We start from the raw sequence: 16,383 nt of genomic DNA on the forward strand, positions 1-16,383 counted from the left end.
AAGTATAGCTAAACTCAATGCTGATGCTAAGCAGGTAAAATGTTAAACATGTGCACCATCTTAGTTTAACATGCTAACATTTGCTAGTTAGCGCGAAACTTAGTACAGCTGTTTGATACAGACCACTGAGGGTTCGTTTTTAGGTTTTGCAGGTCTGGTCTGATCATAAACCAAAGCATTGGACAAACTGAATTTTAGACATGATGATGGCGGTAAGTTATTTCAGGGGGGACATGAATGTGTCAAAATTTAGTGGAAATCCATCCAAAAACTGTTGAGACATGTCACAAAAATCCACAAATGCCAATGTCACACTGGTACCAGAGGAAAAGTCAGATGGTCAGCGGGGTCAGGATTCATTCTCTTGGGATGATGAATGTCTGTAAATGTGCATGTGAAATACCTTAATATTACAGGTAGTTAGAAGGAAAAGTTGTTAATATTTCAATTCTTCTTTTTAGTTTTTTTGGTGAAGTGCTCCTTTTACTGTGAAGAGGTAAACAGTGTTACCACTTGCAGCATGCTGACCAATCTACAGAGGGACAACTACAGTACTTCAGCTTGGGAAATCATACTTAAGGGGAAAAAAGAAAAACAGCGATTTTGGCTATTAATCGACAGTAGCAAAGGTTTTATTCCAGATATGGTGGTTTTAGAGAGGCCACAAAGAATTAAGGTTCAGTAACATGGAGGAAACAGATGTACAGCAGGAGCCTTAAACACCACATTTTACGCACAATCTCTTACTCTTAACTGGACCACAGAGCACAACTAGCGTTTGGAGAGTCTGGTGGCAAAGAAGAGGTGGAACGAGTACTAAAATATTTTACGCTTAAATACCGCTACCCCGGTTTTTAATACTTTAGAGTACTATTCTAGAAAATTACTCAAAAATAATTCACTTAAGAGTATGCAAGTACTTTGTTCAGGTGTTGTACATATTACAGAATGCTCACAGCCAAACGCTGACAGATTAACCATCTTTTAATGTACTTTAACTATTAACTTTCCACCTCTGAACATAGACATTAAAACATCTTTTGCCCCGCATGGTCCTGTCAAGTTCTGACACTCCAGGGAGTCCAATTTCCTCTAGTTAGCCTCATCCTTGGATGCTTCATCAAAATTCTCCACCAGATCTGAAACAACAAAAGATTCGGCGGTAAACTGACTCAAGTGGGGAGAAAGGCATGTCCATCTGTACAAATGACTCTCAGAGGTGCCGGAGCCCAATTCAGGAAAAGTGTGTTTATCTGACACATGATACTAGGTGTAATGCAATCCCACGTCTTTGCTCATCTTTCCCACTCCTATATAGCCTGCAATGTGCTCTGCATATGAGGCCCTCACAACTACTGAAAGCAGCTGTAAAAATTACGGCGTAGCGCATCAAAAAGTTGGCTTCAATTACTCCATGAAATGTGAGAAATCTGCCTCTCCGAGTTTTGGCTCAAAGGGTCGGGGGGTTAAAATGGAAACAATTCAAAAGGTCTGAGTAAACGGGTTCCTTCAGTGGGAGAACAAAAAGGAAACTTAACTCCAATAACAGCACGATGGCAATGGCTGTTAACCCTGTGCCATCAGGTTTCAACTGCTCCTATTGCTGAATACATGTGTAATCGTTTGTTACATTAGTGAGAACTCTGGTTACAGGGAGAAGAGTCCTGGGAAAAGCTGAGATTATTGTAATGGCAACCTCATGTGTTTGGTCCATTTTCCTCACAAAGAAAAGCAAACTCAATCTTAGGATGTTATAAACAATGAGCATGAGATTCAAACACAAAACGCTGCATTGCACCATCGTCTAAAGTAACTGATTTAGCGCCGTGGTATGACCCCTTTCACGAGCCAAAAGAAAAGCAAACCTGCCACGGTAATTTAACAGACAGGGGGAAAAAAAAATCTGCTTCAATAATGTGTGAAGGAGTACTGCCAAATAAGACTGCAAAACAGTTTGATGCAAGACAACCGGATTTCACTTGAGAAATGTTGAAGTAATATTTCATTTTAATGGTGGAACAGACTACTGTGCATAGTGCAAAATGAGACATTTTAGCACTCACCTGGAACATCATCATCTTCTTCTTCTACTGCTGCAATCGGCGCTTTTCCATCTGCAGCTGCAGCAGAACAGAGAAGCAGTTTAAAGTCGGTCTAGATGCCAGAAACATTCAAACTCAAGTGCTGAGGGCAAGACTCATCTCTCATCTATTCAGGTCTGACCAAACAGAAAAATACACGTATGAATCTACACTAAGACTGACGGAGACCAGGGTATTATAGGTTACTGACCCTGTTTGGGCAGGGCCTCAGCGAGTCTCCGGAGGCTCGTCAGGCTGTCGGCTCCCAGTTGGTTCAGGATGCCCGGCAGCATCTCGGTCAGCTGTTTGGTCTCAGCGTGGCCAGTGATGGTGAAGGTGTTGGCTGCGAGGGAGGCCTGCACTTTGGGGTTGTTGAAGTGGATGACTGTTCCTTGATTTGTGAACATGTTAACCTGTAACAAACCAAACACCAAAATAACACATCACTGAAACTAATTCCCCTTAAATCACAGTGGGAAAAACTCTGAGATGAAGGTTTATGCCTACCTCTTCAATACCAGAGATGTTGTTGACACCAAGTTTCTTTAAGGAGAACTGGAGCTTCTTGTCGTCTGCGGTTGCTGTTCTGTGTACAACCTTCTTCTTTCTGCGAGCACTACCCTATGGTGACATTCATACAGACATGTTCCTGTTTAAACCCAGTTCTTGATGATCCACTAATGCATCGCCTTCTGTGGTCAGTATAACACTGTGCTGGATATGGTACTTTTTCTGGCCCAAAATCTGATGGCTGTTTGTAGTCTATTTATTGTAATTCGGTCTTTGGACTACAGGGCACTGTTGCCAAAAATTACTGCTGCTATGAAGCAAAACTATAGATAAAATCGCTGGTTGTCATAGAAACAACCTAGAAACGTCTTCAGAGCTTAAGTTGTATGTAGCTGCACTGCCTGAACTCAAAGTCTTAGTCACCAGATTAATATTTTTACCAAAGACTTTGTCATAGCCCTGTGCCGCCCCTAAATGTTCATTCACACATGCAATAGCAATACAGTTAAAGCTTTTTTTTTTTCTCCCTCATTTTTATTTTAGTGTAATAAAATATGTAGTAACTGGTTTCGGCTACCTTGTCAGGGTCTTCAGGGATTAAGAAATAGTTGCGAAGACTGAGTGCTTTGCAGAAGATTGATAATTTCACGTAACCTGTGATAATGCTGGTATTTCTGTTTGTTTTTTTTAAATTACCTTTCCGCCGATGCGGACTTGTGCCTGTAGTTTAGCAAGTTTTTCTTGATTCATAATTGCTTCTTTCATCTGGAAAAAAGAAAGAAACATTAAATATGACTATGTCAATTGTGGTTGCTGAAAACAGAACAAAGCAGGCTTAGACAGTACCAAGTACACCATGCAACAAGTGATATGAAACGGTCAGACTGCCATGCAACAAAAATTAGACATCTGGATCAAGACTGATTTCTGACATCAAGCAACAAAAAACGAATGAACTTATTTGATGAAACCAATTTTCTACTCTTAGACTAATTCAAAGATTAATATCCTTACAGTATTAAAAAATTATCAACTATTACGGTATATTATTAGTCTCGATATTGGATCTGCATTAATGAGATGAACCTTCAGAGACCTATTATGAATATGTGACATTTATCTACAGTCAGCTTGATCAACTCAATCAAGGCCGTGCAGAGCAGCAGTGTTTCATCCTAGCAGTATCTGTCATGTATGAACAGATGAACGCAGAAATGATCCCCGGAAACCTTAGCTAGCCAGCTATTTACAGATGAACTCGTACGCACTTGCCTTACTTGAGGCATGTGCATTTAGTGACTAGCACACATTTCGGGTGACCTGGTTCATTCACGTGCTGACTGGAGGCTCTGATCTCAATGTGCACTGCAAACACGAACTATGCTGTTGGAAAAATCTAACCCAGAAGACAAACAGCAAGCTCACATTTACAGTGTGTGAAGGATTGTGTTAAGAGAAAGAGGACGGTGGCATGGTGACAGACGTCAGGCAAATGTGATATAAGGCCTTTCCTTGAGGACTGCCTCATGACTAAATGGCTGTGTATCTGATCCCACCCTTCTAACATGAATGCAGGGAACACAGGCATGCCTGGATTAGCTGAAATGTGACAAGCTGACAACTGTGTTATTCTAGACAAAGATGAGTCCTATAGAACAGATTGTTTTGTTTTTATTCTTCATTGTGCCACTTCACAAACCACAGCCTCAGCAACCAGCTGCAAAAACAAGCCCCCTGGCACTTTGAAAAATGTGTAGATTTCCGTACCCCCCCCATGCCAAAAAACTGATTTTAAGAAATCTGTTTTGTAAACCTTAATCTGACACAGAAACAGTAGCTGTAATTATTTATATATAATGCAGCATAGCTTTGGGTGTAAAGACTGAAATAAGTATTTATGTTTAAATCCATAATTGAATTAGGTATTTGTTGTTTTTTAAACTTATTTGTATTAATTATTATTGTATATATTTAGTAATTAATGAGTATTATTTATATTAATGTTTGTGTCTACCTACCCGGAAATTGCAGATGGAAATTGTCTAGTGGCTCAATCTGGCACATTTTTTTCTCTTTTAATGATATTAGCCTTTTTTTGTACTTGGTCCCTGACATGTACACAAACTGGATTACCATATTATTATAGTACAAAAAAAAAAAAAAAGAAAAAAATCAATGACTTAATCTACAAAATGAAAGAAAACCCGCTATAGCTGTCTACAGCTGCTGCACGGTAAAATGTATTATCATTAATAATGAACGGCCCTTGATTATGTATGGATTACCACCTGATTACGTTTTTTTTTTTTTTTCCAATATTATCAGCTCACAAATATTTACACCCAGACTACATCATCGGTGTATAATTGAGCTAATACCTCCCCAAAGCTCACTGCGCCCCTGGGAAACTGGCAGCAACGCAGCCTAATGATATGCAAGGTGTAAGTAAATGAGGAGAGATTAGGGAAATCCTACTTGAACGACACACACATGTAAACACACACACACACACACACACACACGCAGGGAGCGGAGGCTTTAGTGTGGGTGTGGTAGTCGGCGATGGAGCGTATTCAGAGCGGTAAGTGGATGTTAAAAAAACAAAAGCAAGTAAGAAGCTGTCAGGTTCACAGTCAAAAGCGCTGAGTTAGTTTAATTAGCCAAAAGCTAAGTGTTCCACTTGTCTCTGTGCTGCGGACAGCAAGCGAAGACAGCCAAACGACAAAAACGCCGTGGTAGGCCAAACAAAAAAAAAAGCCAAAAGCAGTGCAGGTAACGTCAGGGTTGGTTTAAGCTAACGTTTGCTGACTAATTTAGCCAACCATTGCACCGAAACAAGGTGTGGTTTAGCTTTTGTGCAAGAACTTGGTAGGCTAACTTTAGCTAGCTTCTGAGCTAACTGGGAGACTGTGGAGTGGACGGCCTGTCACCCACAGCCACACACAACCGTCAGTAACATTAGCTTCAAACCCCGGCAGATTTCAGCCATCTAGTCAGAAAAGGCTTTCGTTTACCTCTTGCTGTCGGATCGGGGGGAAACAGTGCAGGGAAGAAGGTATTTAAAGCTCCTCACTGACCTGTAAACTAACAGCAGACACATGCGGGGAGCAAGATGGAAGCGAGAGAGGAGGAAGGAAGTGACGTGCGGCGAAATGGGCAATCTAGTGTTGGGTCTTCCCTGCCCTGAGTTTAGCTTTGCAGGCAACTCTTTCACCTCCTAGCAACCCTTACCAATCAAATGTAAAGGTTCAGTTTAGGGTCAGGACGTATGGGGCTCTGAGCTGCCCCATACCGAGAAGAGATGCAATGTTTGAAAGATGTATTGAATAGCATTATTATTAGTATTATTTTTCCAGAAAGCCTATTTTTTGGGCTTACTCTTCACTGGGTGTTCTAGAGACGCCTAATGCATGAACTGTGTTACAGTACAATGAAATCAAAACACGTTTACCTTTATTTAACATACGTATTATAATAATGTTATAGCCGTTATGCACCCTGTTTTGAGGCAAAGCGTGTTGAACAATCTGATTAGACTAACATTTACCAAGCCACAAGCATGCCAGGCTAACTCAAACGTGTCTGTGTACTCATTGGCATATCATTTGGACCCTGTACACATGCGGCCTTAGTGGGACCCCCTCTTCTTCTAATACATTCATTGTCACACCTGTACAAATAACTGATCGACAAGTATACACCTGCATCCGTAGTGGTTATGAGGGTAATCAGTAATAGATGGGGGATATTGTTTTCATTAAAAGAAACGTCTCGTCAAACAATTTATTCAGCCAACAGTAATAGATTAATTATAATGTAATAAAGTAAAAATTTCAAAACTGCATTTTAAGAGATAAAAACAAAGTTTTAAGTCAAGGCGTTGTCAGTCCATGGCTTTTTTGTTGTTTTTGTGACATCTTTAAAGTAAAAAAGAGGGCTATTCTTTCAGTTTTTCAGAGGGACTTTTGACTGAGCCACATGACTCTCCAATCAAAAAACAAACGGAGGGATTTTCCACAGAAAATGATCTTTTGGGGCACTTGGTCATGTGCAGGTTAGGCCTGTTTGATAATCCGTGCATATATCAAACTCAGTAAAGATATATCGATATCTTTACTGATATCTTAGCCTTTTGCAATTTGTGTTTAATATTGGAAATTCAAAGCACAGTATATATATATATATATATGTCACAAAGCTCAAGCCTACACGTCTAACAGTCCCTGTGAAAGAGGAAAGATTTGTATGAGAAGATGCTGCTTGAAAAGCTTGTCTCATGTCAACATGATCCTCTGTTCTCTGCAGGATTATTTGCAACCTGGCGACTTCCAAATGGGAGGGGTCACCGAAAGAGGAATATCCCAAAGTGGGAGGTGGCAATATATATAGTTTGCTTAACTGTCCTCAAGCCTCAATGCATCCCTCAAACGGAGGTGCAATTCAAAATCGAACCACTAAGAAAGGTTTCTACCCCCTTGTTTGTTTGTGTCGTTTGGTAAAAGTGGCCAGAGTCCACACTGCTGAGGGATTACAGCACAAGACAAGAGGCTCAGGCTGCACCTGATGGTGCCTCCCTTAGATGGATCTGTAGGTTTGTCACATGGACACTAGATGAGTGGCCATAGGATGTTGAGATGCTAGGCACCTTTGGAGGGAGCACAACGGGTGTTATTACGGACCAGTATCGTAAGTGTGCTGATGAGGATGAATATAGTTCTTACTGTGGCACCTTTAAAAGAAAAGATGCTCAAATTGAAAAAATGCCTAAATATTCAAAATAATGATTTATGCGTTTGTTTGTTGTTGTTTTTTGGGCCAAATAGCTCTTCAGTTTGTTCATTGAGGTATTTCATCACCTATGTGATGTTTTTTGATGACATTCATTTTTCTACATTTTCCATTAACAGCATAAGCACATGCAGGCGAACTGTGTTGTATCCAAAATGTGCACATGGGACTGGTCTTCCCAAAAAAAACCCTCTCACCTGTACATGATCCATTCACCTGCTCTCATTCAATCTAAGCTCAATTGTTTGTTGCAGTGAAAGAGAAAATGTTCGAATTAAATATTAGTAAGTTTCTGCCTTCCTTGTTGGACCGAAAAGGGAGAAGGTGATATCAAATTGTGCACGCTCTTTAAATTTAAAAGGAAAATTCACCTCAGATCATCTAGTGGACGTCTGCGAAATCTCAGTGCACTCCAAGAGTTATTTTGAGGCTATGTGCTGTTGTTTTGTGTGAGTGTGTGTGTGTGTGTGTGTGTGTGTGTGTGTGTGTGTGTGTGTGTGTGTGTGTGTGTGTGTGTGCATGTGTGTGTGTGTGTGTGTGTGTGTGTGTGTGTGTGTGTGTGTGTGTGTGTGTGTGTGTGTGTGTGTGTGTGTGTGTGTGTGTGTGTGTGTGTGTGTGTGTGTGTGTGTGTGTGTGTGTGTGTGTGTGTGTGTGTGTGTTTGAGAGAGAGAGAAGGAGAGAGAGAGCGTTTTATCTCAACCTGCTTTGTCTTTTTGTCTTCAGGTAGTGACTGGTTGTCCCCGAATGACTTTCAACAGCCCCTTGAATGGGTCTGAGCTTGGTGCATTGAGGAGGCAGAAGTGAGTGAGGAAAAGGTAAGACTTTGGGTCCTTTGCTCAAGACACAACCTGTCATGTGACTGCATTGTATTCTGGTCCGGGGAGGGTGCTGTTGGTTGAGAAACTAGTGTATCTCTGAGGAGTTCTTTCTATAGCTCAACTGTCTGTTGCGGTGAAAGTGAAAATGTTCGGATCAACAGTGAGTTCAGAGAGAGGCATTCTCTCTTTGACTCTCACTGAAACCTACCGGCGATGCCGTCACCTGTAAATATCTCGGCATGATCTCTCAACATCAGCATCAAAAAATGTACAAACAACATTTTACACCCAGTTTAAAATGACACACGTATATGATAAAGGGTCGTGCACCCGGATTTAATTTCCTAAATGTGTGCACTCTGTAAAAGCCAAAATAAGCATAAATAAGGAAAAAATTACCACAATACTCCCATCAGAAGACATTCTAATAATAACAATGCTGATGGTGTGATCCATTTTTTTTCCTTTTTTCCCCTGCAATTTAGTTTAATTCTTTTCTTTTTGTTGTGTCATCACAAACATGGATATGAAGGAAATATTGGCAGCAGCTAATATCCTCATCTTTACACCCTGCAAGACACTGAAACATATTCAAAGAACAGATTAATAAATAAACATAAAAGAAATTAGTAGGTTGTCTTGTAGGTAGACGACAATAACCCTCATCTCCAGTAGATTTAAGCCAACAGTAATACAGATAACATATACAATAGTACAAATATGTATAAATAAATAGAAGGTATAATGTGAAGTATATGATGACAAATATCAGCTCATGTACCCTTTTTCTGTCTTGCACCTCCCTGATGATCTTCCCTCTTCTCCCTCTTGACTGACCATGAGCCTGATGGTGCATGTATCAGTGCTCATGGGCGCAGTTTGAGGATCGTTTAGGGGCTTTCGGAAATGTGTTGGACTTCGTTTCGGGAATATTTGTTTCATCAGTTTCGTCTCAGTGTGAAGGTAAAAGTGCGTGAATTCGTCGCTAAATAGATTAAAAAAAAAAAAAAAAGGAAACGTGCTGAAATAGTGTCTCATTCAGGTGGACTGATTTCCCATAATCAATTGATTTCAGTAAAGATCTGCTGATAAACGAGTCGGGTTGGGTTATTCGTTATTCGAACATTTGAAAAGAAGCCTACAGGCTCGAACCACAACTTTTAAGCGCGACAGGGCTCTCGGAGAGCCGTTAACAGGTAGGCCTATGTGCAGCTTGTTCTTCAGACTTGGCTTTTCCAGTATTTTGGAGAAATCGAGAGACTAGACCATCGTCAAAAAGTCCTATCAGAGGGCGTTTGGACGCCTTTAGTGCCAGAATCCTGCAGAGCTGCAACAGGTGTGGACCTTTTTGTGCATGTTTCTTTACATTGCCGTTGGGATGTAGGCCCACTGCAACAGAAAAAGAAACAATATTTCAGAGTGTATGTATTTATTTAGCCTAGATGAGTTTGAATGTTAGAGGTGAGCTTTGGTTTCCCTCTCGCAGGCCCACTGCAGGCACAGTATCTTTGTTGGTACCTCGTCTCGCCTTTTCTGCATGTGATACACATTAATCACATGCCCCAAACACCCCTCTCAGTCCGGCCGTTTTGGTGACACTCGGGTGGGCTTTTTTTTTTTTTTTTTTTTTTTGCAGGAAGGCAGGCAGGGATTGCGTTTAAACAGCGAAGTGCTTTCTTGGTACCCCGTGGCACGGAAACACCCTCGGATCGCAGAGGGGGAATTTAGAAACACTCAGAAGTGGTTTACCACACATGCTGTGCTGCTGTTGTAAGTGTCGGATCAAATAAAAAAAAAAAAGAAAAAAAAAAAAATCCCAGTCTTCATTCTTGTAATGCTGATTTTTTTTTTCTCTGATAGTGTCAGAGGGTCCAAGTTTGAATAAAAGTCCATGTGCGTCTAAATTAATCTCGTTTCTTTTTTTGCTTCTGCAGTCTCGACTTTTATGAGACTCAAATACACTTGATTTAAATTGTTGGACAGTTTTCTTTTTTTTTTTTTTTGTTTGTTTTTTTTAGAAATTTATTGCCTAATAACACGTTCAACAATTAAAATAACTCACGAAATTCTGTAGGTCCAATGAGTCTCTGCGTGAAGTTTTTGGATTTCCCAATGTTAGTCATTCATCATTCGGGGTATTAAATAAAGATATGAGGAGTTAGATAAGGACTAATGTAGGGTTGCTATATAATGCACACAGGTTCTTCTTTAATTTAGTACATGACATGCTTTTATTTTATTTATTTTTTTAAGAGAGATGCACCGTCTCTTTCGGTGAAGGTTGGACTTTCATTTGATGAATTCACCATGGAGTCTTTTATTAATCAACCATCATCGCACAATCCACACGAGCTGGTTACTTACGTTGGGAAGGTAAATATCAATTATGACCAATGGCTAAAACTGATCAGGCGAAACTATTCGTTTCCAAAAAAAAAAACTTTAGTCTCCGCACGAACGAGTCTCGGTTGTTGCAGCAGTTCCTCGTCATGAAACAAGACTCAGTCTTTCACTTTACCTTAAACAGGCAACCTAATGATAAACTGCAGGCGACTAAAAGTCACGCAAAGCGTGGGTGGCGAGCTTGTGTCTGACTTTCTCTGTCGAAGTTTTTCACCAGACCATAAGTTTGTCTTTAAATTAAAACCCAAAAATCAATATAAAGTTATTAAAGTGGCAGAAGTGATAAATAATAAATAAACTACAGCATCCAGTCGGTTATTATTCAGGTAAATTACCACCAGTGTAAGCAAAAAATTAGGGAAAATGTTGTTTGTTGTTTGTTTTTTTCCCGAAATTCCTCATTCATTTTTGCAACTGACGCTCATTGTCTATTAATACATTATCATTTATTGTCTGGCAGGCTGTGGTTAAAAAAGGATTTATACCAGGATAATGAGTCAGACGAGCTACGTTCTCTACACTAAACTCTATACTAAAATGTTAGTTTTAAGATAAGTTATCTGTAGACCTACCAGCTGCAACTGCTCATGTCCACTATGGGACAGAAGTGTTTTGATAATTGTGAGACAAGTTCACCCGCTAGATGGCGCTGCTCAAATGGGAACCTCTGAAAAGTTACTGAGGGGCCACACAGCACCTGAATACATCTCCGAGGTTGAAATAAAGTCACAAGACCAGATCCAGAGTTTTGGGACAAGTCTAAGTGCTCTTTTTTAGGTGAGCTGCGTTTATGAAAACTGCCTGATGACTTCTCTCTTTTCCTGGCAGCAAAGGTGAGAAGTAAAATGTTTTGGGGAAGTTGTTGTTGTTTTTCTCTAATACTTTGATTAAACTCGGCAGAGTGCGACATTCAGGTAAATTTGCTTGTTTTATTTGGTTAATTTCGATTAAAAAAAATTAGGATCATACCTGCTGTTGTCTCTGACAAAAAAATGGAAAAGAGTGACAGGCTCATTATTGTCAGTTTCCCCTCTACGAAACAGTCACATTTGGAGGGAAAGCCGAACGGCAGCAAGATGGTGGTCCAGAAATAAAACAGAATGAAACATCTGTATTTATACTTCCCTGCAGCCACTCTTACTCAACTTGAGTAACTAATTTAATAATGCCTGTGAAACGTAGCAGGATTCCCGCAAAGGGAAAGCAGTGTGAAATCAACAAACCTGAGTGTATGAGCCTCACATGTTTTGTCTAGGGTCCAGTCTAATAGACAGACCAGACGCGTAGGGCAGAAACAGTGGGGTCCAATAGTCTGAGACCACTTTCCCAAACACTTGAATGGATTGGAAATGGAAATTAAAGTTGTTGCAATTCCCACTTGACACTGACTGAAAACGAACACTTTATTTTTTCTTCAATGTTATTTTTATTTTTATTTTTTTTAAATCCGATTGTTGCTTTGTTGAACACGTGGAAACCCCATCCTGAAAACTGTGAACGCAATCCTCCCAAGCCAATAGCATAAATAAAATCCAAATGCTCCAGACGCACGGCAGAGGCCTTATATCTGGGGCGTGCATGCTCTGCGTGACCCGTGACTGATTCGAGTTAACAGCTGACTCTTTTCCACTACAAATGGCTCGCGGATAATCTAGATAACTACCGGATCACGCAAACTCAGCTGCCTGGACGCGGTGCACCAGTCCCCGGCAAAATATCAGAAGGCACTCATATTAGATATCAGAGTTATTCTTCACAGTGCATATTAGCCCGTTTATTGTTAATGATATTATTATTTTATCCGGAGTATTTGGAGGTGTTGTGTCTTCAAATAATAAAAACTAAATCTGCATGTGCTCCCCTAATGTATCACACTGCTAACTAAGCCTGAGTAAATGAATAACTTATCAAAAATATCGCTCTTAGCAGTGACCATGCCAGTAATTAGACTTTCACACTAGAGATCTTTTTTTTCCTTTTTTTTTTATCTTCCGCAATATTATTTTGCGCAAAAACACTGGGGTTTGAATCAAAACCTCAGATGAATCATATGTGGACTCTCAGGAATGACCACTAAAAAGGACTTGAGGCCACACGTTTAAAAAAAAAAAAAAAACCTCCTCAGTTAATTTTCAAATACCTTTTTTTTTAAAAATTTGTTATTTATTTTTTCATTCCTCTCTCTTCGTTTGCCTCGGTGACGTTTGCTCACCATGTGACCAGGGCGGTGGTATAAATAACCAGAGAAGATCCACCCCCTCTGCGATTCAGGTTTGGCCCTTTTGCAGGTTTCCCGAAACATTTCTCTGCCTGGCATCGGCGGCGATGGTTCGTTAGTCGGCGATAAAAAAAACAACAACAACAACAACAACAAAAAAAGCCCCAACAACCCGAAGACATATGGAAATAGCGAGAAAACGGGGGGGCATCTCTCACCGGCGGCGACACGTGCTCCTCTCCTCTCCCCCTCCTCACATGAGTTCTTGAAGAGGGAGGGCAGGGCAGCTTGTGCATCTCATCGTCTTCCTCATCTGGCGTCGGAGGGGCACAGCCCGTGTGTGAGCCATGACTCTGAGCTCAGAGATGTCGGATGCCTCCATCCTTTCGGAAGAGACCGACATAGACGTGGTCGGCGAAGGGGAGGACGGGGACAACCAGACGCGCTCCTACGTGGACGAGGTGGCGCAGATGCACGACGGAATCCTCCTGGCCGGCTCTCCTCCACCGTGCCTGGACAGCTCCACCTCCTCAAGGGATGCCTACAAGCCGGCGGGCAAGAACACCCTGGTGAAGCCCCCTTACTCCTACATCGCCTTAATCACCATGGCCATCCTGCAGAGCCCCAAGAAGAGGCTCACCCTCAGCGAGATCTGCGACTTCATCAGCAACCGCTTCCCGTACTACCGGGAGAAGTTCCCGGCCTGGCAGAACTCCATCAGACACAACTTATCCCTCAATGACTGCTTCGTCAAGATACCGAGGGAGCCCGGGAACCCTGGCAAGGGCAACTACTGGACCTTGGACCCGGAGTCGGCTGACATGTTTGACAACGGGAGCTTTCTGAGGCGAAGGAAACGCTTCAAGCGGCAGCAGACGCAGGACTTGCTGCGGGAACACAACAGTTTTATCCCCGCCGCTGCTGCGTATGGGTACGGACCGTACGGCTGCGGAGGATACGGCATCCAGATCCAGTCCTACCACACACACTCTGCGCTTTTTGCTTTTCAGCAGCAGCAGCAGCAGCAGCAGCAGCAGCAGCAGCACTCCAGGCATTCACATTCACACTCGGGAACCATTATCCCCGCGCCGTCTTTGATGCCCACCACCACGGACTTAGCCAGGAGTAGGTTTTATCCCCAGCTCAGCTCCAGCCTGGGCTCAGCCAGCGTGCAGGCTGCAGCCCAGGCGCAGAAGTCCAGCTCTCCGGCGCAGCGCTCTCCCTTCTCCATAGAGAGTATCATAGGGGGGTCGCCGAGCCCCTCCAGGACTTCCCCGGTCCTTGTCCCGGTCTTACCGTCCTCCCTGGGGCCTGCAGCGGCCGGCCAGCCGCAGACCGTCCATCACGGAACTGTTTTACACCCGGCCGAAAACTTTCCGAGCAGAGTGGTCAGCGGCACTAGCGGCTGTTAAATGTCTGAACTCCAAACTTTTCAAGAAACTAAAAAAAAAAAAAGAGAGAAACAGCAACAAAAACAAAAAACGCCCCCTCTTTGAAGGTAGGATTATTTTTGTATGTTTATTTGATAGCACGCAGCTGAATGATGGACATAAAAACACAATTTGTGCCTATATTCACGCTGTTTTAAAAAAAGAGATATTTATGTTCATTTTTTCTTCGGTGTGAATCAGACTTTTGACCACGAACTTTCCTTGTCTTTTTTACCATGAAGTGATTCGTTTCAGTCACTGTTTAGGGCGTTCTCAGGATAATGACTTAATGAACAGGTTATGAATGATCACATGTTTAAAATAGGCTAATAATGTATTTGTGTCAAACACGTCCATGTTTTTTTTTTTTTTTTTTTAGTTTGGCAAATCAAAACATTTTTAAAAGTTTTGATTTGAACTTTGTATTAAAAGACACAGAGAGCAAAGTCAAACATTTATAATAATATGCAGTGTGTGTTTATTTCAGTAATAAAACATTGTACATTTTTGGCAAGCATTGTGTAATTGACGTGTGATATTTTTTTACACAGTTTGTTTTAAGCAAGAATAAATTTTCGTTTTTCCAAAAAACAAAGAAACCCAAAAAAAGGTAATTTGTTTGGAAATAAATAAATAAAATAAAGTGCTAGTGCTAACCCAGGGTTTATACTTAGTGAGACATTAGGCCAAATAATGTTGACAAAAAACGTAAAGCTGGAGCTGTTTATGGTTGAATTGGGTCTTTACATTGTGACTGTGTGTGTTAATCAGCTAATAACAACTGTATGGCTGTGAGTGAGGGATTAAAAAAAAAAAAAGTGTTTCCTCCATTTCAGAAAGTAGTGTGTGTGCGCGCGTCATGGGCCCCAATAATAATAATAATAATAATGCTAATAATTAGTGTATTATGTTTGCACAGGTACAGTTTGCTCAGATGGCGAACGCTCTCTGATGCTGGTGTGGTACACGTTTGGAACATGCGCACACCGGGCCTGCGTGCCCAGCTGACCTCTCTCACACTCATCCCTCGTAATTACGGTGAGCGGACAGGAAGGTGTCAGCGGGGCGAGACGGGCGCTATTTTGCCTGCTCCAGGTCGGTGATTACGCCGGCGCTGGTGTCGACAGCTGGCCTGCTCTTGAGAAAACACCCCTGACTCAATATTTCATTATCTGCTCTTATTTGACACAAACGCTGGTCCTGAAGTCTCGCTCCGGTGTGCCACGGGTCCCGGCAGGCCTCACGGACGGGACAGGGGGTGTTTTGGAGGTTAAAACCACCTTAATCCTCTCACCATTTTTTTTTTTTTTTTTTTTTTAAGTGTTTACTCACTTTTATTTTGGCCTTTATTTGCCCCACACAAGGGGAGCCGCTGACACACAAAAAAGCCAATCAGAGAGCTGTTTTTATTTAATTTAATTTACTGTTTTACGCAGACGCACGGAGGATACTGACACACACCGCAGGGAGCTGTAGTAAAGACAAACCTGTGAGTGGGGTTTTTTTTTTTTTTTTTTTTGAAACAGCTGACAGATCACTCCGGTCTTCCCAGTCTGAGGCAGGTGCTGAATCCCATGGCTGCATCACCTGTGTCGCCGTGATGCTGCGTGATGTGTCAGACCCTCTGTGTTTAATTTCTGGTCACGGCTCCTGTAGGCCCCTGTAGGTCCCCCGGCTCCCGTAGGCCCCTGTTGCCCACATCCTACAGCCCCGATGCTTCCGTGACTGGATGTGCGTCTGTCTGCCCCCCCCCACGATTCAGAGCAACGTGTGTGTAGTAGATAGCTAAATTGGTGCAGCGCTCCGAGCCAGTTCACTAGGCCACGGGAGGACAGCTATTGCGTGATGATGTAACACGCAATGAGAAACAGACAGACACACGCACACACACACACACACACACACACACACACACACACACACACACACACACACACACACACAAAAGCACACACACACACACAGACAATGAAGAGAGAGAGAGAGAGAGCAGCAGGGAAGGAGGTCAGTTGTACTGTATTGACTTGTTTACAAATACAGAAGGCTGAACAGGGCAAAGAATAATTAATGCAATAAGAAACATTATACGAACCGGAGTAGTCGCTCGGATTTTTCCAGTCTATCAAAATAAGAGC

The 16,383-nt window shown here is 41.9% G+C and overlaps 2 protein-coding genes across 5 annotated transcripts; one reads left to right on the top strand and one right to left on the bottom strand.

The window, feature by feature from the left end:
• Positions 1-601: 601 nt before the first annotated feature.
• Positions 602-5,789, bottom strand: btf3 (basic transcription factor 3). Of its 3 annotated transcripts, none has more exons than XM_040157964.1 (6): positions 5,669-5,789; positions 3,288-3,356; positions 2,589-2,702; positions 2,293-2,494; positions 2,064-2,120; positions 602-1,139 (listed from the first exon to the last, which is right to left on the bottom strand). In XM_040157964.1, the coding sequence occupies exons 2-6, from the start codon at positions 3,354-3,356 to the stop codon at positions 1,093-1,095; spliced, it is 489 nt and encodes a 162-aa protein (XP_040013898.1). In that variant the 5' UTR covers positions 5,669-5,789; the 3' UTR covers positions 602-1,092. The 3 variants fall into 3 exon arrangements, with proteins under 3 accessions (XP_040013898.1, XP_040013899.1, XP_040013901.1); XM_040157965.1 differs by having other exon boundaries at positions 5,606-5,727; XM_040157967.1 differs by lacking the exon at positions 5,669-5,789 and adding an exon at positions 3,864-3,945.
• On the top strand, positions 5,101-14,587 carry foxd1 (forkhead box D1). Of its 2 annotated transcripts, none has more exons than XR_005709726.1 (3): positions 5,101-5,172; positions 8,103-8,194; positions 9,834-9,912. XR_005709726.1 is itself a non-coding variant. In XM_040157963.1 (3 exons), the coding sequence occupies exon 3, from the start codon at positions 13,166-13,168 to the stop codon at positions 14,228-14,230; it is 1,065 nt and encodes a 354-aa protein (XP_040013897.1). In that variant the 5' UTR covers positions 5,101-5,172; positions 8,103-8,194; positions 12,824-13,165; the 3' UTR covers positions 14,231-14,587. The 2 variants fall into 2 exon arrangements, 1 of the variants encoding a protein (XP_040013897.1); XM_040157963.1 differs by lacking the exon at positions 9,834-9,912 and adding an exon at positions 12,824-14,587.
• Positions 14,588-16,383: the final 1,796 nt, after the last annotated feature.

The sequence above is a fragment of the Xiphias gladius genome, chromosome 20 (assembly GCF_016859285.1).
Source record: "Xiphias gladius isolate SHS-SW01 ecotype Sanya breed wild chromosome 20, ASM1685928v1, whole genome shotgun sequence".
NCBI classification, from domain to species: Eukaryota; Metazoa; Chordata; class Actinopteri; order Istiophoriformes; family Xiphiidae; genus Xiphias; species Xiphias gladius.

Excerpts from the sequence above, each read along its gene's own strand:
- btf3 (XM_040157964.1), bottom strand. The coding sequence starts at position 3,356 with ATGAAAGAAGCAATTATGAATCAAGAAAAACTTGCTAAACTACAGGCA. Across the intron at positions 2,495-2,588 it reads ACATCTCTGGTATTGAAGAG|GTTAACATGTTCACAAATCA; the intron begins GTAGGCATAAAC and ends GGTTTGTTACAG. Across the intron at positions 1,140-2,063 it reads AGAAGATGATGATGTTCCAG|ATCTGGTGGAGAATTTTGAT; the intron begins GTGAGTGCTAAA and ends TTGTTGTTTCAG.
- foxd1 (XM_040157963.1), top strand. The coding sequence starts at position 13,166 with ATGACTCTGAGCTCAGAGATGTCGGATGCCTCCATCCTTTCGGAAGAG.